This window comes from Pseudorca crassidens, chromosome 14 (assembly GCF_039906515.1).
Source record: "Pseudorca crassidens isolate mPseCra1 chromosome 14, mPseCra1.hap1, whole genome shotgun sequence".
NCBI classification, from domain to species: domain Eukaryota; kingdom Metazoa; phylum Chordata; class Mammalia; order Artiodactyla; family Delphinidae; genus Pseudorca; species Pseudorca crassidens.
Window position 1 is genome coordinate 38,609,316 of NC_090309.1, and position 26,511 is coordinate 38,635,826.

The following is a 26,511-nucleotide window of genomic DNA, read 5'->3' on the forward strand; positions in this document are numbered from 1 at the left end:
CTTCCTATTAAAAAGCACTCACTTTCCACTCTTAGACCAGACCCACAATTTCTGTCAAAAGTCTCATAATGAATCAGGAATAGGAATGCCACAGCATAAATCAAATCCTTCTACCAGAACAACAATTCAAAGTCCATAAATAATTAAGACCGAATAAATCTTCCAAGATTCAAAAAAAGCGGCGGGGGAATACTGAGAAACTGTCCCAGATAGCTAAATACAACGTGGCATCCTGGATTGGATCCTACAACAGAAAAGGGGCATTAATGGAAAAAACTAGTAAAATCGGAACAGAGTCTGGACTTTAGTTAATAGTAGTACACCGACATTCATTTCTTAGTTTTGACAAATGTACCACGGAAATATAAGATGATAACATTCGGGGAAACTGAAGCTGAGTAAAGAGTGTACAGAAAAAGTTCTCTATTATCCTTGCAAATTTTCTCTAAATCTAAAATTATTCCAACAACAACAAAAAACTCCACAAAAAAACAGAATTAGAAGGAGTTGTATGTAGACTAAAAGGCTTTAAAATCTGAAAACAAAACAATAGAGCACACCTATCAATTGGAAAAAAATAAAGACTCCAGTCAGTAGTAAATATATAATAATGCACAGGTGAGTTATAAAAGAGGCAAGGCAACTAGTTAATGAATAAAAGAAAAATATTAAATTTACAAACAAAAAATTTCTAAAAGGTGAAACCATTTTTCACATATCAAATTAGCAACTTTAAAAATTATATTATTGGTAAAAGTATGGTGACTCTGGCACTGCCATACATTGCTGACTACAGGGTACATTAAGATAATTTCTATAAAGCAATTTGGCACAATATATCACAAGCCAAAAAGTAAACTTAGTAATCCAACTTTTGTGAAAATAAACTGAGGAAATAAGATGGAACATAAAAAACCTTTATACAAAATATGCTAACTAAAGCATTCCTGATATTCAATTTTTACTGAAACAACCTGTAAGACATCTACCATAGGAAAATAGTTAATTATGGCTCATCCACTTAATAGGCAGTTATTAACAATGACATTCACAGAGCTCATACTAAACTTAAGAAATTCAGATTGAGAATTGTAAACAAAGCATCATAAAAGGTAAAATAATGAACAAAAATTATGCTTGTAAAAGAGACTGGAAGAAAGTACACCAAAAACATGCATAATAGTTATCTCTGGGTGATGGGATTATAGGTAATATCTCCTTATATTTTTCTAAATTTTATGATTTTTATTGTAAAGGACTTGCTTTTAAATAGGGAAAACTACATTTTTAAGAAACCAAAGTGGAGGAAGCATAATTTAATATATCATGTATATGGATGGTTTTACTTTACAGATAACAATCATAAAATATTTTTGTACATATCAAAAACCATTTAAATTATTTTATATATATATATGTAATCATTACTGAACTTCCTATAAGATATTCTGGTACTCCTCAAAAACTATCAGCATGCATTTTGGCTCATATTAGAAATAAGGTCTTACCCTCAATGATTTTACAATCTAGTAAAGATTAAGTTACAAGAATGAGAAAAAAGAACAAAAAAAGAAGTTAAATATTTAAATACTAACAAAGTGGTTGAGTATAGACTCTGTAATCAGATAGACCTAACCTGAATCCTGGCTCCAATAACTGTGTGACCTTGGGCAAGTATCAGCCTCTCTAAGCCCAAGTCACCCTGGTTTGTCATTTGAAGATTAACAGTACTGACTTTGCAGAATTAATGTGAGCACTAAATGAAATATTCAAGGAAAACACCTGGCAAAATGTCTGGCACATAATCAGTATGTAAATTTAGCTTTTTTTTTTTTAACTACTCTTAGTGGTATTATTGACTATCAGGGTTTTAAATGGTCAGAGGAACAAAAAGAGATCATTAACAGCAAGAATTGAGGAAGGCTTTAAGAATTCTGCTAATCCTTGAAGAAGAGTTGAACACGGTAAGACTGGGCAGAGATGCAGAGCAGTATTAAAAACTTATTCAAGCAGAGATTTGAATAAGTAGGCCATGTTTATAGAACAGTGAAGTGAACCATCCAACTATAGCAGAAGAGACATAGAAACACTTCTTATAGAAAGAAGTGAAATAAGATATTTTTTAAAGAAAAAATAAAAGATTGTCAATTAATAGCATTTGTGTTATTCAACACAGAGTTATCATCAAAGGAAAAAATTTAAAGTGCAAGTTAAATTACAGTATCTCAAACATACTATATAAAAATCACTTTAACAAAACAGTAATTGACCTTGTAATATTTAACAACTAAAGTCTTCCAAGAAAAAAATACCCAAAATAACCAACAGCTATTAAATAAAGAAATATTCATGTGCACTGGAAGAAAAGAGGGAAGGAGGTAAAAATACAAAATAAAAACTAGAAGTATTTTTGTACATACTAAGAAATCTAAGTATGTGAAAAATAAGATAAAGATGGTATTTAAGAAGGATGTACAATTAAAATTCCTTAAATTTTATGCATATAATTTCATGCATATAATTTTATGATTATAATTGTTCTTGCCTATTACATATATGTTGCAAAATAACTCAATAAACTTGAAATAAGAAAAATTATTTCTAAATTAATGAAATGGCAGATTTTCCTGATTTACAGAAATCTATCTTTTCTAGACAACGTATTGAGAACCTATTTATTTATCAATCCTAATTTAGTAGAATTAACATAATTTTATTATTATGGTGAACTTTCTTAAATTATCTTTTTGCAAAAGGAACTACACACCATTTTCTCTTGTAGTAACCTCCTACTGCCCTAGTGGAAATACAGGACACATTATTAATCATTAAAAATAACAAACTATTGGGAATTCCCTGGCGGTCCAGTGGTTAGGACTTGGCGCTTTCACTGTTGGGGCCCAGGTTCAATCCCTGGTGGAGGAACTAAGATCCCTCAAGCCATGCGGCATGGCCAAAAAATAATAATAGTAATAATAAACTATTAAGCCCAATACTATGACCTTGACATTTATCAAATATTTCTAAGTAAAATTAAAACAAAACAAACCAATTCACTTAAGAACTCAGAAAGCTTCAGTAAGCTCATTACACACACACATATTGGCTAAGAAAGCAAGCTCTGGAGTCAGGCTGCTTTATGGGTCTGAGATTTATGAGTTTACATCTCAGTTCTAAGCCCCATTAATAAGCTGCATATGTTGAGAAAATTATTTAATCTTCCTATGCCTAAGTTTCTTCCTCTGTAAAATGGGGACAGTAAGTAATAGTGCCTTCCCTCATAAGGTCACTATAAGGATTAAATGGCATAATGTGTATAAACCATATATCACAGTATCTAATCTAGTACAGAGTAAGAGCTTCATACGTAGAAATTATCATTAATCATCATTATGTGTTTCTATAATACATAATATTTCAATATATAGGAAACCCCAAGACAACAAGGAAGATTTAAAAATAAATAAAAGGTACACAGAGGAAATTTTAGCTACAACAAACAGTAAACACAACCTACTCCTATCCAGATAAAACCTTACAATAAAGGCTTATTTGCCTCAGTTCCATTCATTCAGTACATCATGACCAGCTTTAAACAAAAAAATTACAAAGCATGCTAAAACACAAAAAGTACAGTTTGAAGAGACTGAGCAAGCAGTAGAGAACCAGGCTCAGATGGCAGAAATGTTGGAATTATCAGACCAGGAATTTAAAACAACTACAATGAATATGCTAAGGTCTCTAATGGAAAAAGTAAGACAACATTCAAGAACAGATGGGTAATAAAGCAGAAAGATGGAAACTCTAAGAATCAAAGGGAAACGTTAGAAATCAAAAATACTGTAACAGAAATGAAGAATGCCTTTGATAGGCTCATCAGCAAACTGGACACAGCCAAGTAAAGACTCAGTGAACTTGAAGAAATGTCAGTAGAAACTTCCAAAACTGAAATGGAAACAGAAAAAAGCATGAAAAAGAACAGAATATCCAAGAACTGTGGAGCAATTACAAAGGGTATAACATACACATAATGAGAATACCAGAAGGAAAAGAAAAAGAGAAAGGAACAGAAGAAATATTTGAAGCAATAATGACAATTTCACAAAATTAATGATAGATACCAAGCCTCAGATCCAGAAGCTCAGAGAACACCAGGCAGGATAGATATTTAAAAATCTATACCTAGGCATATCATATTTCCACTGCAGAAAATCAAAGATAAAGTCTTAAAGGAGGCCAGAGGAAAAACACTTCTATAGAGGAAGAAGAGTAAGGATTACATCGGACTGCTTTTCAGAAATCATGCAAGCAAGAGAGTGAAATAAAGTATTTAAAGTGCTGGGTGTGGGGGGGGTGAGGGGGATGGAATGCAACCTAGAATTCTTTATCTAGTCAAATTATCCTTTAAAAGTGAAAGAGAAATAAAGACTTTCTCAGGCAAACAAAAGTCGAGGGAATCCGTCACCAGTACACCTCCCTTGCAAGAAATGTTAAAAAAAAAAATCTTCAGAGAGAAGGAAACATATAGGTCAGAAGTCGGAAACTCAGATCTACATGAAGAAAGGAAGAGCGCTAGAGAAAGAAAAAATGAAGGCAAAGTAAAATTTTTCTTATTAATTTATCTAGCATATAATAGTTTGTTCAAAATAATAATAGCAACGATGCATTTGATGATTAGAGCCTATAGATAAGTGAAATGAATGACAGCAATGTTATAAGGACAGGAGGGAGGAACTGGGAATATGCTAAGATACTTGCACTATCAGTGAAACAGTGTAGTGTTACTTGAAAGAGGACCTGGATTAGTTATAAATGTATATTGCAATCTCAAGGGCAATGACCAAAAAAAAATCCTTTATGAAATAAAACTGATATGCTAGGAGAAGACAAATAGTAGAATCATATAAAATGCTCAATTAAAACCAAAGAAGGAAAAAAAGCAAACAAACAGAGGCAGAAAAAGAGTGGAAAACAAAATAGAAACAAAGAATAGGGCAAAGAATAGAAAACAGTAATAAATATGGTAGATGTTAAACCAACTGTATCAGTAATCATTTTAACATGAATGGTTTAAATAAATCAATTAAAAGACAGCCTTTCAGAATGGATTAAAAAAAAGATGCAACTAAACTTGAGTCTACTAAATAAATGTTGTCTGTGATAAACTAACTTTTTTTTTTTTTTTTGCGGTACATGGGCCTCTCACTGTTGTGGCCTCTCCCATTGCGGAGCACAGGCTCCAGACGTGCAGTCTCAGCGGCCACGGCTCACGGGCCCAGCCGCTCCGCAGCATGTGGGATCCTCCCGGACTGGGGCACGAACCTATGTCCTCTGCAGCAGCAGGCGGACTCTCAACCACTGCGCCACCAGGGAAGCCCTAAACTAACTTTTAATATAAAGACACATATAGATTAAAAGGAAGGGATGGAAAAGATATGCCATGTTAACACTAATCAAAAAAAGCTGGAGTAGCTATAGTAATTTCAGACAAAGCAGACTTTACAGCAAGGAATATTAACAGAGATAAAGAGGGGCATTACATAATGATAAAGGGGTCAGTTCTCCAAGAAGACATAACATTCTCTAATTTGTATGAGCCTAACAACAGAGCATCAAAATATATGAGACAAAAACTGATAGAACTGTAAAGAGAACTGGATGAATTTACTATTATAGCTGAAGACTTCCATACACCTCTATCAGGAATCAAAAGATCAGCTGGCAAAAAATCAGGTAAGGACACAGTTGAACTGAAAAGCACCATCGATCAACTGGATCTATAGAATACTTCATCCAACCAGAGCAGAAATACACATTCTTCTCAAGCTCACATATAACATTCACCAAGACAGAACATATCCTGGGCCATAAAACACATCTTAACAAATTTTTAAAAATTGAAATCATACAAGGTATGCTCTCATACATGATAGAACGAAATTAGAAATAAATAACCGATAGCTAGAAAACCCAAAAAAACTTGGAGATTAAACAGTGAACTTCTAAACAACAGATGTGTCAAAGGAGTCTCAAGAGAAATTTTAAAATATTGAACAAATAAAAATGAAAATGTAACTTATTAAAAGTCGTGGGAACCAGAAAACCAGTGCTTAGAAGGAAATTAATGGCATTGAATGCACAATATTGAAAAAGAAGAAAGATCTAAAATCATTAATCTAAGCTTCCAATTTAGGAAACTAGAAAAGAGCAAAGTAAATCCAAAGTAAGCAGAAGGAAAGAAATAATAAAAATTAGAGCAGAAATCAATGAAACTGAAAACAGGAAATCAACCAAAACCAAAAGTGGATTCTTTGAAAAGATCAATAAAATTGATACATTTCTAGCCAGGTTAACAAGAAAAAAAAAGAGTAAACAAATTACTAATACTAGAAATGAAAGTGGGCCCATCAGTACTGATTCTGTAGACATTAAAAAGATACTAAAGGGGGGCTTCCCTGGTGGTACAGTGGTTAAGAATCCACCTGCCAGTGCAGGGCACACGGGTTCGAGCCCTGGTCCACGAAGATCCCACATGCCGCGGAGCAACTAAACCCGCGTGCCACAGCTACTGAGCCCGCAGGCCACAACTACTGAAGCCCGCGTGCCTAGAGCCCATGCTCCACAACAAGAGAAGCCACCGCAATGAGAAGCCTGCACACAATGAAGAGTAGCCCCCACTCACTGCAACTAGAGAAAGCCTGCATGCAGCAACGAAGACCCAACACAGCCAAAATAAATAAATAAATAAATATTTAAAAAATTGTGAATCACTACGTTTAAAAAAAAAAAGGGCTTCCCTAGTGGTGCAGTGGTTGGGAGTCTGCCTGCCGATGCAGGGGACGCGGGTTTGTGCCCTGGTCCCGGAGGATCCCGCGTGCCGCAGAGCGGCTGGGCCTGTGAGCCATGGCCGCGCCTGTGAGCCATGGCCGCTGAGCCTGCACGTCCGGAGCCTGTGCTCCGCAGCGGGAGAGGCCGCCAACAGTGAGAGGCCCGCATACCGCAAAAAATAAATAAATAAATAAAGGGCTTCCCTTGTGGCACAGTGGTTAAGAATTTGCCCGCCAATGCAGGGGACACGGGTTCGAGCCCTGGTCCGGCAAGATCCCACATGCTGCTGAGCAACTAAGCCAATGTGCCACAAGTACTGAGCCTGCGCTCCAGAGCCCGCGAGCCACAACTCCTGAAGCCTGGGCACCTAGAGCCCGTGCTCTGCAACAAGAGAAGCCACCGCAATGTGAAGCCCGTGCACCGCAACAAAGAGTAGCCTCCGCTCATCGCAACTAGAGAAAGCCTGCGCACAGCAACAAAGACCCAACGCAGCCAAAAATAAATAAATAAAATAAATAATTTTTTTAAATACCTTAAAAAATATACTAAAGGAATATTATGAACAACTCTATGCCCATGAATTTAATTACCTAGATAAAGCAGACCAATTTCCTGAAAGACACAATCTACTAAACCCCCTATAATGAGAAATGGGTAAGCTGAATAGTCCTGTGTCTATTAAAGAAATTGAATTAATAATAAACAGCCTTCTAAAACAGAAAGCACCAGGCCCAGAAGGGTTCACTGGTGAATTCTACCACACATTTAAGGAAGAAATTATACTAATTCTCCAGACAATCTCTTCCAAAAAATAAAAGCTGAGAGAATACTTCTTAACTCATTCTATGAGGCCAGCATTACTGTAATACTCAAACCAAAGGCATTATAAGAAAGGAAAACTAAATACCAACATCCCTCATGAACACAGATGCAAAAATCCTCAAGAAAATATTAGTAAATTAAATCCAACAATGCATTTTAAAAAAACGGGCTTCCCTGGTGGCGCAGTGGTTGAGAGTCCGCCTGCCGATGCAGGGGACATGGGTTCGTGCCCCGGTCCAGGAAGATCCCACATGCTGTGGAGCGGCTAGGCCCGTGAGCCGTGGCCGCTGAGCCTGCGCGTCTGGAGCCTGTGCTCTGCAACAGGAGAGCCCACAACAGTGAGAGGCCCGCGTACCACAAAAAAAAAAAAAACTACACACTACAACCAGGTGGATTTATTCCAGGTATGCAAGTCTGGTTCAATATTTGAAAATCAATTAATGTAATCCATCACATCAACAGACTAAAAAAGAAAAATTACATGATCATATCATTAGATACCAAAAAAAGCATCTAACAAAATCCAACACTCATTCATAGTAAAAACTCTCAGCTAACTAGGAGTAGAGGGGAGTTTCCTCAACTTGGTACAGAACATCTACAAAAAAACTATAACACCATATATAATGGTGAGAAACTGGATGCTTTCCCAGTAAGATCAGGAACAAGGCAAGGATGTCCACTCTCACCACTCCTATTCAAATCATACTGGAAGTCCTAGCTAATGCAGTAAGATAAGAAAGGAAAATAAAATGTATACAGGTTGGGAGGGAAGAAATAAAACTATATTTGTTTACACATGACGTGACTGTCTATCTATGTACAACATCCCAAAGAATCAACAAAAAATCCTAGAAGAAATAAACAATCATAGCGAGTTGCAGGATTCAAGGTTAATATACAAAAATCAATTGCTTTATTGTATACCAGGAACAAACAATTGTAATTTGAAACACAATACCATTTGAATTAGCACTTAAAAATGAAATACTTAGGTATAAATCTAAATAAATAAACACACACACACAATATCTATATAAGGAATACTAAAAAACTCTTAAGAAATTTTAAAAAATCTAAATACATGGAGAGATTCCCTGTACACGGATAAGAAGACTCAATATTGCCAAGGTGTCAGTTCTTCCTAACTGGATCCATAGATTCAATGCAATCCCAAGCAGAATATATGTGTGTGTGTATGTGTTATGTGTGTGTGTGTGTGTGTGTGTGTATTTAAAACTGAATCACTTTGTTGTACACCTGAAACTAACACAATATTGTAAATCAACTATACTTCAATTTAAAATAAAAGAAAGTGAGGACAACTCATTGAATGAGAGAAAGTATCTGCAAATCACATCTGACAAATGTATAATATCTAAAATATATAAAGAACTCTTACATTGCACCACTAAAAAGATTAAAAACACAATTAAAAATGGGCAAAGGATCGGAATACACATTTCTCCAAATATATATATGTAAATGGCCAATAAACACATGAAAAGATCGTGGCTAAACATCATCCAGCAATTAGAGAAATGCAAATCAAAGCCACAATCATATACCACTTTATACCCACTAGGATGGCTAAAATAAAACAGACAATAAGATGTGTTGGTGACGGCTGGAGAAACTGGAACCCTCATACATTGCTGGTGGGAATATAAAATGATGTAGCCCCTTTGGAAAACGTTTTGGCAGCTCCTGAAAAAGTTGAAGTTATCACATGACTTACCAGTTCCACTTCTAGGTATAAACCCAGGACGGAAATGTTCATATCAACATTATTCATAATAGCCAAGAAGTGGGAACAACCCAAATGCCCATTTAGAATAAATAAAATGCAGTATATTCATACAATAGCATATGATTTGGTAAAGAAAAGTACTGATACATGCTACACGTGGATGAATCTTGAAACCATTATGTTAATTGAAACAAACTAGTCACAAAAGACCATATAGTATGATTCCATTTACATAAAATGTCTGGAATAGGCAAATGAAGAGAGAAAAGTAGAGTAGTGGTTGCGGAGAGCAAGGATAGGGCAAGAGCAGGAAACAGTGTTAAGAGGAAGAGGGGAGGGGAGTTCCAGAGGAATAGGGAGTGACTGATAATGAGTATGGGTTTCTTTTGGAAGTGATGAAAGTGTTCTAAAATTAGATGGTGATGACGGTTGTACAACTCTAGGAATACACTAAAACCATTGAATTGAGCACTTGAAAAGGGTGAATTGTATAGTATGTGAATTATCTCTCAATAAATCTGTTTTTAAAAATAAGAAGAAACCCAGAATAATGAAACTAGCTACATTCAGGGGTTGGGTGGAACAAGGGAAAAAGGACAAGGCAGTGGGAACAGAATAGATGGGATGGGGAGATATACCCTTTAAAAAATAGCTCTTATTTGGGGAAACACATTAGAATTCCATTAATTAATAAGTTAATTAATTCAATAAGAACTGGGGGGGGAGCTTTTCTAAAGTGGGATGCAAGTAAAAACAAATAAACCTATCGGTGTTTTGAATTAAAACATAATCACACTGAACGCTAAAACTAGTGGATGAAAGTTTGATAAGGAATAGGATATTTACAAAGAAAAAAACAGTAACTTTACAACTGGAGAAACTTGTTAGACAATATTTTAAGCAAGTGATCAAAGTTAACATCACCAATAATGGGACCAATCAACATCATGTGACTTTTTTTAAAAAAAGTTCTTATTTGAGGAACAACATTAAAATTTCATTAATTAATCAGTTAATTACTTCAACAAGGATAGAGGGATTTTCTAAAGTGAAATACAAATAAAAATGAATGAACCTATCTGTTTCGAATTAAAATATAACCACACTGAATGCTCAAACTAGTGGATAAAAGTTTGATAAGGAATAGGATATTTATATACACACACACATTTGATATGATGTAGTGAGTATGCAGCATCACTTTGGTACTCTTGCCAAATACTCATAATCTGAACCTAGTCACAGGAAACAGTAGACAAAACCAAATTCAGCAACATCTTCAAAAGTATCAAGATCAAGAAAAACTGAAGAACTCTATCAGATCAGAGGAGAGTAAGAGATGTGACAACTAAATGTAATGTATGGACCCTGGAAATTCTTCTTTTGCTATAAATCAATGTTTATTTCCTGATTTGGTAAACCGAACCTTGGCTAGGTAAGAAAATATCCTTGTTTTTAGAAAATATACATTTAAGCATTTATGGGTAAAGGGCATCATGGTTAATGTTAAGGGGGAAAAAAATGACATACAGAGAGCAAGAGAGAGTGATAAAGCATGTATGATAAAATGTTGCCACCTGGGGAATCTGGGTGGCAGGCATATGGGAATTAATTCTTTGTATTACTTTTGCAACTTTTCTATAATTCTGAAATTATTTCAAAATAAAGTTTCCTTTAAGAAAAATGTTGCAACAATATACCCCCTACCAGAACCTTAGTACCAAAGGCAGTAACAATATCAAAAAGTTATTTTATAAATATAAGTCCAAACTGGTATAAATAACATAACTGAATAAATAATGAGAAAGGTCAACTCTGCCTTACAGAAGAATTCCAAACAATAAAAGAGGAATAAGGGAAATAGAAAATCATCATTAGAACACTGTAATAAGTGCTGCAGGCAAAACCTACTAATGAATTGGAAATTAGTGATCAAAACTTTAAAGAGGGGCTTCCCTGGTGGCGCAGTGGTTGAGAGTCTGCCTGCCGATGCAGGGGACACGGGTTTGTGCCCCGGTCAGGGAAGATCCCACATGCCACGGAGCGGCTGGGCCCGTGAGCCATGGCCGCTGAGCCTGCGCGTCCGGAGCCTGTGCTCTGCAGCGGGAGAAGCCACAACAGTGAGAAGCCCGCGTACCACAAAAAAAAAAAAAAAAACTTTAAAGAGAAACAGGATATTTACATAACCTCAAAGTATCTCCCCTCTAAAATTTATTAATTCTGTGGTGATTCTAACATATATCCACAAAGTTTTTAATACCTCTCCTCCCAGGAACTGGAACTTAATTCTCCACGCCATGTGTATATTGGACTTAGTGACTGGTTGCTAGTAAACAGAGTATGGAAAGGGATAGTAACTTAACAGTGGAGGAATCTGGCAGACTCCACCTTAACCAACTGATCAAGGTGAAATCAACTGTAATAAGCCATGTTGATATCATGTGCCCTCTGATATGATGTGATGAGAGCACTTCACCTCTGTGGCGTCTTCCCCAAATCCATAACCCCAGTCTAATAGAAAAACACCAAACTCAATTTGAGGAACATTCTACAAAATAAGCCGCACTCTTCAAAACCATCAAGGAAAGATTGATGAACTGTCTTAGACGGGAGAAGACTAAGGAGATGTGACAACTAAATGCAACACGGTATCCCGGTTTATACCCTCAAACAGAAAAGGGATATTAATGGAAAACTGGTGAAATCCAAATAAGTCTGTACTTTGGCCTAATAGTATTGTACTTAGGTTCATCTCTTAGTTTTGATAAATGGCCCTGGTAAATTTATTTACCCTAATTTCACTCAAAGGAAGCTGGGTGAAAAGAATACAAGAACTCTCTATATTATCTTTGTAACTCTTCTGTAAACCTAAAATAATTTCAATAAAAAGTTTAAAAGTAAATGAATTAACCAATTTTTAAAAGATTATTTTGTAAATTAGAGTATTCTTCAAATTAAAGTTGAACCATTAAACTCAATTTCTAAGCCCACTTATTGCATGAATAAACTCAGTTTCAATTAAGTTACTTTGCCATAGAGTATATTACTACGTGCTCTTTGCATTGAATGATTGTTGGAAGGGGATAGAGGAGAATGAAAGCTAACATGTGAAGGAAATTATTTGCATGTGGTAAACAATCTTTGGAAGCTTAAGGGAAATGATTGGAAAAGACTAGTAAAATAGAATAAAGGTAAACTTAAAAGATTAAAATTACCATACTAACAGCACCCTATAAACAAAGGGGAAATCCAGAAGGTTCCTTTTAGAAGGATAACAATGACAATAATATAGACAAAGGACCAAAAAGAGGCGAGGAAAATGTTAAAGGCTATCACAAAAGCCTATACTAGAGGTTCCCAAACTTTCTGGGTTGACAAAGCCCTAATTAGTGTGTCAGTAATTTTTTCATAGGCCAAAAGAAATACTTAACCATTCTGTTTTTTGGGGGTTTTTTTGCGATACGCAGGCCTCTCACTGTGTGGCCTCTCCCGTTGCGGAGCACAGGCTCCGGACGCGCAGGCTCAGCGGCCATGGCTCACGGGCCCAGCTGCTCCGCAGCATGTGGGATCTTTCCAGACCGGGGCACGAACCCGCGTCCCCTGCATCGGCAGGCGGACTCTCAACCACTGCGCCACCAGGGAAGCCCAACCATTCTGTTTAAATAGTCAGGTCCAAACAACTTTAGAAAAATGTATGTCCTAACAAGTTGTGTTGAGTACTGCTAACTTCTCAACCATTAGATTCAGATTGGACACGACCTTCCCCTTTTCCTGTTTCATATGGATTTTCACATGGTACTTGCTTTTTGTCATAGCAACTACCAAAAACTCAGCTTTGTAAAAATATGGTATCACTGAAAGGAATATAACAATCTAATTTTGCAAATGAGCTACCTCAAGCTTGTAGTTTGTGTGGTTTCCAACAGATGTTGCTGTATTTCCCTCAACATTTTTAAGCATCCCTTGGCACACCTGTGAGTTCTCTGCGGCGCTTTCTAGGCTCCTCAGTGCACACTTTGAGAACCATGCACCCTGGCAAAAGATGACAAAGGATGACACCAAGGCATTGGCAACAGAAAAACTGGAGAGAGAATTAAGGAATCTTCAGAGGAAAAAAAATCAGCAGCTCTAGAGATGGTGCCTGGAAGTACAACAGTGCAGGTACTTGAGAAGCATCAAAACTTTTCTTTAAAAAAAAAAATTATTCTGTCTTTAGCTATCCCCAACAGTCCTTGCTTCTATGGAAGAGAGCAAACTTTTTTTTTAAATGAATAAATGAACTGGTTCAAATGTTTATATTAATTTGACAACTTTATATGTGGCATAGCTAAAGTACATTGCTCTCACTTTTAGCACACACACGCACACACATTACAAAACAGCTGAAACAAAGGAAAAAAATTCAATTCAAATTTTCAACTTAATAATTTCTGGAGTACCAATAGGACCTGTCACCTAACACTTGCCAAAGCTTTACTTTACACAGATATTTGAGGAGGACTCAAATGTGGTAGTTCTAAAACCTGGCTTGATGATCTTAAGCAATTGAGGAACTTCTAAAATGACAGATTTGCCAGCACTATTCCAGACCTACAGAATCAGGACTTTCCAAAGACGACAGCAATCACCTTATTTGCAGAATGCCCCAGCAATTCTGAAATTAGCCAGTTTTGAGAGGAAATGGCTAAAACAGCACTGTCCAATAAAACCTTTTGTGATGATAGAAATGTTCCATATTTGCACCATCCAATACAGTAGTCCCTAGCCACATGTGGCTAGTGAGCCCTTGAAATGTGGCTAATGTGACTGAGGAACTGAATTTTTAATTTTATTTAATTTAAATTTAGATGTAAATAGCAACATGTAGTTAGTTGCTCCTGTATGGCACAGCATAGAACTTGATGATCTATGTTAAATATTCATTCTTCTAAATTTTCCAATGCACACCCTTGATTTAAATTAGATGATCAGAAAACTAGGTTCCTCAGCCATATTCTCTCATACAGGGTTGTTATAAATCGTCAGTATAAACATTATCCTATTTAAAAGTCTGAGTCTTTTGTAGTTTGAGACGTTATCCAATGTCATACATTTTTTTCATAATAAAAATCCTGCTTTAATTAATTTCTAAGAAAAGTCTCTGCAAATGAGTTTGAATATTTTCTTTAGCCAGAAGGTATACTCGGTGAGCCAATGTGCTTCCGTTTTTGCCACAGCTGACAGTAAACTCAAAACCAACTCCAGTGTCCAGCGGTAACTCCTCTTAAGTGCCTAGTAACATGTACTCTCTGCTCCTCTAAGACTATCTCTGTTCTATTTATATCCCTAAATTAGTCAACATAGTGTTATTTTATATTCTCAAGCTGACAAACTCTTTTGGACATAGGCAGAGTATCAACTTTTAAAGTGATACATTCTTTGCATTAAAGTCATTCTTTTTTTATTGTTAATGCAGTAATAAAGTCAATTTTTAGAAGTGGCTTTTTTTAAAAAGAAGTATTTCCATAAAAACAACACTGGGATTAATAACATCAGGAAATTTTTGTTTTGTTTTTGTTTTTGTTTTTTGGTGGTACGCGGGCCTCTCACTGTTGTGGCCTCTCCCATTGCAGAGCACAGGCTCCGGACACGCAGGCTCATCGGCCATGGCTCACGGGCCCAGCCGCTCCGCGGCATGTGGGATCTTCCCGGACCAGGGCACAAACCCGTGTCCCCTGCATCGGCAGGCGGACTCTCAATCACTGCGCCACCAGGGAAGCCCAGGAAATTTTTTAACAGATCAAACTTACCAAAGAAATTCTTTAGGTGTCTATTAGCAAAGCGGCCTAAAAATATCACTGTAAGAGTGAAAAATAAGACACACATATATGGCATTCTGCAATAATTTTACTGTCCCAATTTCACAAACTCAGTTCCGCTCCTTTTAAAAAATATGCAGAATATGAACATCCCTACTGAACACTCAGTTAAAAATGCTTGTACAATTTTTCCTTTAGCACACTAGACTTTTTATGTTATGCAGTGAACTACTTCAGTGACTCTTCTGTTGATATGTTCCACAAAATTATAACAAACACATTGATGCATCAATAGCACATTTCTACAAATGCCTAATTTTAAGTTCCCTGAGCATCTAATTACAAAACTAATATGAAACTAAACTGTCATAAGAGTAGAACATCTTCGCATAATCCCTTACAATTCATTTAAAAAATATACTACCAAAAGACATAATTTATTCCATGGGGCCATTATAAAATTCATGATAGGGAAAGGAAATCTGAAGGAAAATTGTCATAAAAAAATATATCCTAAACATCATAAATAGTCACCACAGGGGACACACACACACACACACACGAATGCTGGCAAGTTAATTCTACTTTGGAGGAACTAAGTTAGTTTCCTTATCCATATTCTTTAGCTGAAAATCACTTACTTAAAGTGGTTATTAAAAAAGAAATAAAGTTATAAAACCATATGAACCCATTTTGCTCCAGAAGCAAAAAGAGGTAGTTCCTTTCCCCAAAAGCCGAAGTACTGTCAAAACTTAGTTCATTTCAGCACAGCGCTTCTGCTATCAGGCTCCTTGGTCTACTTCCACCTCTCGGGTCACTCCAGCCTTCTGCACTAGTTCATCTTTCTCAAACACTCTTAAATGTTCAGGTTATATTTTCAGTCTTCTTCTCAGTCACTCTACTCCTTTTCTCTAGATAGTTCTTTTCACCATGTAATGCTTAAATAATCAGATAAAGACAATGGGCAATATTTACTGAGTGCTTACTATATGTCAGGCACTGTTCTAACCACTTTACATGTATTGTCTCATTTAATCATCAAAACAACTCTATGCTGGAAGCACTGTTATTACCCTCACCATTTTACAGATGCGGTACTAACAGATTAAGTACTAGATTAGTACCAGACTCTAGATTCCACAAACACTAGCTGTAACTCCAATGATTTAGAGTAGAGGTTAACTTTTTCTTAAAGGGCCAGATAATAAATAATTCAAACTGCAGCCATCCAGTCTATGTAACAACTACTCATTTAGCATGGGTAAGACGCCATTTAGTATGACGGCAGCCATAGACAATATGTAAACCAATGGACATGGCCGTATTCCAATAAAATTTTATTTACAAAAGAGGCCGCTTGGATCAGGCCAAAGTTGTCAATGATCTACAGGCATACTGAGCCTGGTGTCAAGGCAACTGTGATGTAAGCACTGCAATATCCAATTATGTCTTTATGGCATAAAGACGCTCCACTATTTTCCTTAACCCATCACAACTGAATTTTGTATAACTGAACTTCACATAGACTAAACATTTAAAATATAGATAAAATACTCTACATTAACAATTCAAGTTTAAAAAAAAATTCAGTCCAAGAAACAAAAATAAAATAACAAAGTAACAACTCAATTTATTCTCTACTAAAATTACATCTACCTCTGACAATTCATCTTGTGGAAAAGAAGACTGTCCTGTTTTGTTTCAAAGAATAAGGTGTTTAACATTCACATAACTTGTAACAGAAAGTTTTGCAAAGTAAAACTTTTTGCCCCACCTCTCCTCTCATTCATTGAGATTTCAGCACCTGACTCCCTGTCTTAACCATTTCTCCTCCAATTATTCTCAGCAATTCCAAGAGCCACATAGATAACTTGTCCCATGGCCTCTAAATTCCCTGATTGCCCTCTTCACTTCCAAAAATCTTTTCCTCCATTTCATCTCAACCACCAACCACCATGGTCATACCCTAACAGCTACAGTCTAAAGAGAAATGAGAGACCCCAGAGGTACAAAAGATGACCCATTTAAATATAGGGGAAAATTCTACTTAAATTTATTTATTTAAAAAAATGAGAAATTAAGGTATACCCATATTTAACATATAAAGCATATTAATTTAAAATATATTAAAAAATATATTGAAGATATGTGCTTGTTTTTTTTTAACTAATAAGCAAAGGAGACCACCAGCTATATCTTGTCATAACTGTTAACCACATCCTCCAAAATCAAACATCTCATTCTGACTCTTACCTCCCAATTTTCTAGCTCATTCACTCTGGTATCCCAATCCCAACAACTATTTAATCTCTTTAAGATCTCAAAATCTTTATCCTCTTCACTCTTCCATCGACCATCCTAACTTTCATGTCCTTATTTTCCTCCTTTTCTATCCTATACGCCATGGTTCATCACTATAACCACTCCCATGCATTCACTCCCAATTTCCTTGCCCTTCTTTTCCTCACTTACACATTCCTAACATAAACCCATCCCTGGTTAAATCCAACTCTGCCTATTCCATGCCTGCACCCAAGCACTGAACATAACATAGCTGAATTAAAATATGCAAACATGCTGGGTGCGTTCACTTTATATCTATGACCACAATGTTAAGAAGGTCCTCAGCACTAACAATCCTACATTTCCCTACTCAATTCATTTTCATTTTGACGATTTCATACTTCCTCTCTTGTCAATCCTTCAATAACTTTCTGTCACCTCCCTCTTGGATGATGACTTCTTAATATTATTTTCCTGAGAAAACAGAAGCCAACAGAAGAGAAAGTCCACATCCTTCCCCACCAAATCTACCAACCTAAATGCTTCCCTACCCATGTACTCTGCTTCCCTCCTTGTAACAATGAATTGTCCCTGCCTCTATTTAAGTTCAAACTTTCCATTTATGTGCTGGATCCTGTTCCCTTTCTCTCATTCAAGGACGTTTCTCCTGAAGTTACTTCCTCTCCCAGCGCATCTTCAGTTTTTCCTGCTTTACCAACCATTTCCATCAGCATTAAAACGTGCTGCAATATCTTCCGTGCAAAAGCTATACCTTACCTCTTGTCCCTCTTCACCTACTACCTAATTCTCCAGTTTGTAGCAAAATTTTCTAAGATAATTACCTATACTGACTGTATCCACTTCCTTTCCTCTAACCTAATCAAATTATGCTTTCATCCCCACAATTCCACCGAAACCATTCCTCAATGTCACCAACTCTTTCCAACTTGCCAAATCTAGTGGTCATCTTGCTCAACCTCTCAAAAGTATTTGACACAGCTAAACACTCCTTTCCTGATACATTTTGCACTTGCTTCCTTGGAAAGCACACATTCCTGATTTTCCTCCTACCTCACTACTGATTGTTTTCAGTCTCCTTTGCTGGCTCTTCCTCTTCCTCCCCACCTCTATATGTTGAAGTGTCCCAAGGCTCAATCCTCAGTCCTCTTAATCTCTATGACACCACAGAAAACTTCCTATAGGCCTATAGTTATAAATTCTATCTATACACTGCAAGACTCTAGCCTCTTCTTTCCCCTGAGCTCGAGACTCTTCAAATTAACTGCTTAATTAAGACCTCCAGCTGGATGTCTTCTTTTCTTAAAGAAAGCAAAGCCAATTCTTGATTTCTCCTTCACGCCAAACCTTTTCCTCCCTGGTGTTCCCCATCACTGTAATTAGTATTACATTTCACTTGTTGCTCAGGCCAAAACCCTGCAGTCATTACTGATCCATCTCTCACTTTACATCATATCTAATCCATCATTAAGTCCTGTCAACTACATCTTCAAAAAATGTATTTCTAGTTACATGGGTTTATACATTTGTCAAAACTTATTGCATTATACACTTAAAATGGATGCATTTTATTGTATGTAAAAGTGTAAGTTATACCTCAATAAAGTGTAGTAGGAGCATGTGTGTGTGTTACCTACATACATCCAATTATTTCTCACCACCTCCACCATTACACTGCTTTGCTACTTGGACTACTGCAATAGCATCCTAGCTTCCATTTTTACTCAGGACAGTTCATATTCCACAAAGTACCCAGAATAAGCTTTTTAAAATGTAAATTATATTACTTCCCTGCTCAAACCTCTACCACGGCTTCCTATCACATTTAAAATCCAAAAGCCTTACCATGATCTCAAGACCATATGTGATCTAACCCCTACCTACCTCTCAAACTTACCTGTTATCACTTTAGCTTGTTCTACTGTGTTGCAGACACACCAGCCTTCTAGATACTCCTAAAACACACCAAGCTTGTTTTCAATTATTATTTTTTTAATGTATTTCAAAAGTAGGTTTTTCACATCAAGGTGGATGTTCCTTTAGCTCACTCCATTAGAGCAACAGAGAAATGCTTGCTTAAGCCACCCAAAGAAGTGGATCTGGATGAGTACTTATTAATGTAATTTGGCCTTCGTAAACTCAAGTTAATACTTACAGTGCATGTAGCATTCTAACATCCAACTGGAAAACTAACTTGGGATCAGTTACAGAGGGCCTGGAACATCAGATTAAGGAGTTCATATTTTATCTAATAGGTCAGCGTCACACACTTAAGCACTGGGAAGAGCTAGTTTTTCACTTTTCAAATCCTGAGGTCACAAGGTTTGCAAAGAGTTGTGGAATAATGGAGAAAATGACGGGTTACTTTCAGGGATATAAACACCTTTATGTACCTCTAGAATTTTGAACCGTGTGATTGTATTACCTATTTTAAAAATAAATTATAATTAAAACTATATTTAAGAAAAAGGAACTCTTACATGACAGAAAAACCAGAAACCAATATATTTATGCCTTTGGGGGAGAAGTTTATAGTACTTTAAATACTTTTTGAATGCCATAACTAAGACTTATATAGAAGAAATATAAAAACAGATAAAATATGTTCATATATGTAGAAGATATATAGATATACACAGAAAATATACATGCTCATAATGGTTCTCATCATGTAGGGGAGCTCCTATCAGAATTGAGCTCTACCACAATGATACCACAACATGCTAACTTTCAAGTAGTTTCCTCAAACACCCGAATAGCCATTGAGAGCTCGTACAAGTGAAGACTTCTCTAAAATCTAAAGGGCTGCAGGTGATAAAAAGGGCTGCAGGTGATAAAAAGTACAGGATAAGAGACAAAGTAAGAGAGCAAAGACAGCACAGTCTCATTCTCTCAAACTCATCTCCAGCGGCCAGTCTCACCACTTGCCAAGAGCTACATCAGTTAAGTAAGATTAATAATTAAATGACTTGGGGACAACAATAAGAGAAGAGGAATATGAACACTTATCATCTCCAAATTTGCTAGAGCCTCTACCTGGTTATCAAGGAGTGATGAGGAATAGGACTTCATAGTATAGTTTCCTTCTCTCAGATGAATAAAAGTCTTTCTGGTTTTTGTTCCTGACCTAACTTCTAGAGCCACTACGCCAAGAAAGAATCATGAATTAGACCCTGTTGAACTAAGGAAACACACCACCTTGGGCAAATGCAAAATACTGTAAGACAGCAACAAAGAAAAGTGTGAGAAAGCAGAAACTCCAAACCCTCTAATGTATAGAATCCATCCTTTGATCAAGGTAAAATGCTGTGAGTTTGCTCATGGCCTACATCTAAAAAAAGACGGCCTCCTGAAACTCTTACCTTCATCCTGTTATCTGTCATGTCCAGGTTCATAACCTATGGCCATGACAAGAGAACATGGGAAACATTTCTCCTCTCCTTAATCACAGAAATAATGCGTTCTCCCTTGGAAAACATATCTTGATTCCCATTAACCTGTTCCATCAACAACCTCTTCCATTCCATGCCTTTCTTGAATCTATTGAGTTTCATCTTCATTCCCTTGAGTTTCAAATTCATGCAGAAATCAGTATACTTTACCCTGGAGTCATGAATGGGCACTTGGTAAGGTTGAAAACATTATTTTAAAATACTGCTTCTTAAACATTAATGTGCATAGTATGTATCTCATTAAAAAGCAGATTCTGATTCAGTAAGCCTAGGGCAGGGCCTGAGGGACAGCAGTTCTAACAGGCTTTTGCAAACTCTCTTGCTTCTCAGAAAACACTTGAAGTAGCAAGATTCTAAAAGGCAATGGCACCTATATACACAGTTTACCTACAAAGGCACAATCCCAATGCAATGCTAACTGTCCTTTCTTTTTGTAGTTTATTCCTTCTTCTCTGATTTATACTAGATCTATTTTCTTATCCTCTCAACACCTACAATTTATCTTCAATGCCTCTTTCCCTTTATTCAGTTGGCATCTCTAAATTTCCTTCCTCTCCTTTTATTTTTCCATACCACCAACACAATACCTAAAATGTAAAAGTAGCTGATAAAATATGTTCTTACAAGGTGTCCAAGTCTGTTTTTATTCTTATGTCCTTTAAATAGATTCTAATTCAGCACACATATCCAATAATTTAAGAATTCTTGCAAGCATCAACATGAGGAATAAAAAAAAAGGATATAAGTATAGAAATTGGGCCTAATCTGTATTTATCACAAGGACCCTATGCAAAGTAAGGCAAAAGGAATACTAACTAAAAATCATAACGACAAATTTGTATGTAATGAAAAGATTTTAAAGCTTTATTGAAGGATCCACCTATAAATAAAATTCCAGGACATCAAACAAATATATTATTCTTTGGGCACTGTCACCTCATTAGCTTTAAACTATATTTTTAAATGAGAGGGGAAAAATGCAAAATATTTAGAACTACATGTCTAAAAATTCTAGAATATCCAAATGTTTCTTGTGTTAAGGCCAGACCTTATCATAAAGATCTAATTTAACAGGTGTACCATAATGTCCAACCCTAAAAATAATTAAGCCATCTATTCACCTATAATCAAGTTAAATTTTCATCCTTGCTTTCACCTTGAGACACATTAACAATAACTTACACACTTTTTAAGGAAAAATAAAATCCAGGGATGACGCAAACTGTGAGGAAGAAACTCATGTTGTGAATAAAGGATCACCTGACATGTTCTATTTCCCTTAAGAAAAGAGATTCAAATTTAACCGTCTTAAAGTTGATGCCCCCAGCATACTGCCAAGTTAAGAAGTACTTGTAATCAGGATTTTCCTCATGTATTCCCTAGTTTAGTTAGTAATACACCCAGTCCTCCAAGCCAGAAATGGGTATCAACCTAGACCTATCCCTCTCCCTCATCCCCACCCTTTCCAGACCCCTACTGAAATGACCACCAAGTACTATCCATTTTGTGTCCTTAAGTGTCCCTCTGCTCTATTCTCTCCATTTCCTCTGCCACTGCCTTAGTCTAAGCCTTTTCTCTCACCTTATCTATTACAATAGCTACCATACCATCCCTGCCTCCAGTTACCTTTTCCACTGATCCTTACTCCACACTGTCATCCAAGTGATTTTCCAAAATATAAACCTAATGTCTCTTCTGCTCAAAACCTTTTCCTATCTCTCCATCACCCACAGAATAAAGTCCACGCCATGTATAACGGCACTTTACTTTTTATTATTTGAATCCTGCCTGCCTCTAAAACATCATAGCCCACTGCACTCCTCCCATCCTGCACTTTAAGCCCCATCATTATCCAACTACACTGCTTGAACTTCCAGCATGCCACATGCCTCCATGCTTTTACATAGGCTGTTGCTTCAGTCTAGAATATCCTTCATTTCTTCCCCTTTAGCTTCCTGGCCAATTACTATGAATCTTTCAAAACTCAACTCAGCTCCAAGAAAGCCATCCCACACCCTACCCTACCCTTAAAGAGTTGATTATTCCCTTGTCTGCCAACTTTGTAAGTAATGATGACATTTTATTGGGCATTTACTATGTACCTGACATTGTTCCAAGTATTTTACATGTATTAACTCATTTAATCTTCACAATAACCCTTCCTATGAATTGGTACCATTATTACCTTTGTCGATAATGAAAACTATCTCAGAGGAGTAAATAACCTGTCCCCAAGGATATCCAACTGTTAAGTGATAGAGACAGATAAAGATCCCTACATCATATTTATATTATTGCACCTATCACAGAGAATTTATTTACATGACTGTCATTACCCTGGACTGTGAACTCCTTGAGGGTGGGGATTATGTCATATTCAACTCTAAAGCCACAGAGCCTACTATAAAGTAGGTAATCAGTACACGCATTTCTTGAATTGCACATAAAGCAACATTCCTAACAAGTTCAAGAGAAAAGCATTCGGAAACTAGTTTCCAAATAAATATTCAAATATGCTTTAAGAGTTCTAGAGTAGAGGAAGCTATTTTTCCGTTTAATAAAAAGGATGTTAAAAAGAGAGATTAACACAGACATGAGATTACAGTCCATGTGGACAAGGAAATGGACTTACTTTTGCAGTAATACTGCTTAATCACTGCAATAAATCAAAACCCAAAGTACCATTTGCTTAAGATTAACTTTTTTCCTCTGACTAAATAAGAATTCTTCTTGCTTATCATTCAGGGCAGTGAAAAGAAAGCCCTAAATTTACTTTACTCAAGTGGAAAGAAGCAAATCATAGACCAGCACTACTAATTGCTTCCTTAAGTCTGGCCAAGAAATGTATCCCATTAGGCAATTAAAATAAAACACAGTTGCCTGACTAAGCACAGAACAAAAGAATTTCTAAGGTTGTATGGACTGGCACTCTATTATGCAAATAATGAAAAGTTATTTTAAGCAAAAAAAATAAAGATCAAGAACAAATTAAAACAGATTATCACCACCCCACAAGAACAGATTTCCGTATTAAAACTCTATTGAAACATAGACATATGTTACATCAAAACATATGCATATATGTTTACAATATTTCAATAGCCATTCTTCATGCCTCCTTAAAGTTATAAAAATCAAAGTTATTCTAAGACTAATGATGAAAGACCTCAAGACCAAATCTACTGTACTTAGTGTGCTCTCATAGTTACAGTCCTCTGAGCCATACTGAAGTGCAGTAATTAAAACCCACAGGGTCGGTACCAGCAGCAACAGTGCACACCACAGTACTTGTTAGAGTAATCTGCACCCCGCCCAGCTTCTACACACTTGTGCACTACAGAAAGGTAAATCTGCTGTCAGAAGCAGCAGAGTTTAGGCCACAGTGAGTTTAGGCCACAGCACAGCAAACTGTACGCCCAGGCACTTCTTACCATTTCTTGGTACATTCAACCATCAGCTCCTGGTAGGAGGCCACAAACTGGAACTTGGATGCGTGTTTTCCCACACGCTGTAGTCTCTTCCAAACTGAAGCCATGATGATCAGTCAAAACAGTGGAGCAGTTCTGGGTTAGCAACACAGCAGCTTTAACAAAGCAGAGGGTCCAAAGCAAAGGAGCTTTGCATGTATGTCTGTACTTTAAAAAACTCAACTACAACTTGAAATGATGTTTGGGGTCCATAAGTCTTCTCCCTGTTTCACAGGGTAAATCACATCTTAGATGAATGGCCCAGTCAAGAACAGTATGACACACATCACAGGATGAGTGAGAGGAGGTTCCCTCATGGAGACATCACCATTCCACCTCGTGGGTTATATGATGTGTATTCTGGAGGACTGAAAAGCAAAACAAAGAGAAAAAATATGAGGAGAGAAGCATGAGAAGTGACTAACCACCCATGTTAGATAACACTGCAACAGACAAGCCCAGTTCTCCGCATGTTTTTCAAACAATGAAACAAAACACCAACCTCAAAAGCCAGTAACATCAAGGATGCAAGACACCAAGGAAGAAATTACAATTCACACCAAAGACGTGGAGCAACACATCAGGTAATCAGCATCAACAACGATCGAGAGGCGAAAGTCGGGGCCCTACCTCCCTCTCCTAGCATCACAGAAGGGCGAGCAGAGCGGGAAAGTCTAGGGATGCTGTTTAATGTCCACCGCCAGTCAGAGGAAGAAGTGGAGTATTTTAAAATAAACTTTGTTTTTCAGCCGATAGTGAATAGCTCTGAGTCCTAGAATATGTGCGTGGAACAAATTAAGGAGCGGGGAAGAACGCTGCTGTTGAGTCGGAGGGGGAAATGGATGGGGAAAAAGGAGTGGAGGGAAATCTCAAGGCAGAGAGAGGGCAGTGTCCCGGCTCCAGGCCACTTGGGCTCTTCTCCACCTTTGCTGCCAACCAGAGGGAAATGGAAACTCCTGCCTGGGCGTGAAGCAATGACCAGCGAGGCAAGTGCACGGTGCGGGGTGCAGTGCCTCCCTCCCCCATCCTCAGGGAATAGTCCGCCGAAGCCTCCTCTCCTCCCGCACAGAGCCCAGACCCCTGCCCCCCAGCTGAAGCAGGCGGTGGCTCGCCAGCGGTCCCTGTCACCCAGGCGATGCCAGAAGACCCCAGCCCGGTCCCAGAGCCCCGGTCCCACCGCACGTCCACTCCCGCCCCCTCCTCACACCTCTAATCCCGCTGTCGGGCTGAGTCTGGCCCGGTTCCCTCCTCAGCGCCGCTCCTCCGTCGCCGCCGCAGCAGCAATCGCCGCCGCCGCCACCGAGTCCTCCATCCCCGCCGGAGCCACATGGAACAGCCGAGCCAGCCGCGGCGCTCCCGGGAGCCGGGGTCTGCAGCCCCTCAGGCGGACGGAGCGCCTCACGCCCGCCCCCTCCCGGACGGAGTCGCCCCGCGACCGTCCCCCACCCTACAAAACCCTGCCAGAGCCGCCGCTCAGCGCCCAGCACCCCCTCCCCCGCCTTTCTCCTCCGCCACCACCATCATTACCTCCCCCGCCGTACCTCTCACACTAACCCTACCCACGGCCGCTCAACCTCCGTCCGCCCCGCCGCCATTGGCCGGGCCCCGCGCTTTCCCCGCCCACCTCGGCGGCAGGGCCTTTAAGGGGGGGAACGCCTCATTGGCCGACCCGGGTGCCCATCACAGGGCTCCACGCCCCCCTCCCCCGCAAGTTCTGGAGGTGTTTTTTTCCCCAGCCGGAACGCGGTGTACAGTATACCCTTCTTTAAGGAAAAAAAAAAAAAAAAAAAAAAAAAACACTGGAACCCTCTAAGGACAATCCCGCCCATTCCTCTGATTGGCTTCGAGAGGGAAGCGATAGGTGGGAGGAGTAAGGAGTGTTTATAGTGATCTGAAAGGTGGTTGCTGAAGGTGGATGTCGGTCAAAGGCGTGCCGGGTGCTGGGCGGGGTTTCTGTCTGGAGTCTGAGAGCAGAGCCCGCGACTGGCTTCGCTGCAGCTGTGGGCTGTGCGGCTACTGGGGTTTTCTCTCCTTTTCTCTCCTGTCCCCACCCTAGGAGCTGGGTGTGCCCTCTCCGCCACTAGCCGCTAGGG

At 38.0% G+C, this 26,511-nt stretch overlaps 1 protein-coding gene across 8 annotated transcripts in view; it reads right to left on the bottom strand.

The window, feature by feature from the left end:
- The window catches only part of EHBP1 (EH domain binding protein 1), a 344,818-nt gene extending 318,778 nt beyond the window's left edge, over nt 1–26,040 (bottom strand). For 5 of the 8 annotated variants that reach the window (XM_067704930.1, XM_067704928.1, XM_067704932.1 and 2 more), the window contains exons 1-2: nt 25,626–25,898; nt 24,383–24,786 (exon numbers count right to left, since the gene is read on the bottom strand). In XM_067704930.1, the coding sequence (XP_067561031.1) occupies nt 24,383–24,486 (104 nt within the window). In that variant the 5' untranslated portion in view covers nt 24,487–24,786; nt 25,626–25,898. Of the gene's footprint in view, nt 1–24,382; nt 24,787–25,625; nt 25,900–25,959 lie in introns of those variants that run through there. The other 3 variants (XM_067704931.1, XM_067704927.1, XM_067704925.1) reach the window with 2 other exon arrangements.
- Between the last annotated feature and the right edge of the window lie 471 nt (nt 26,041–26,511).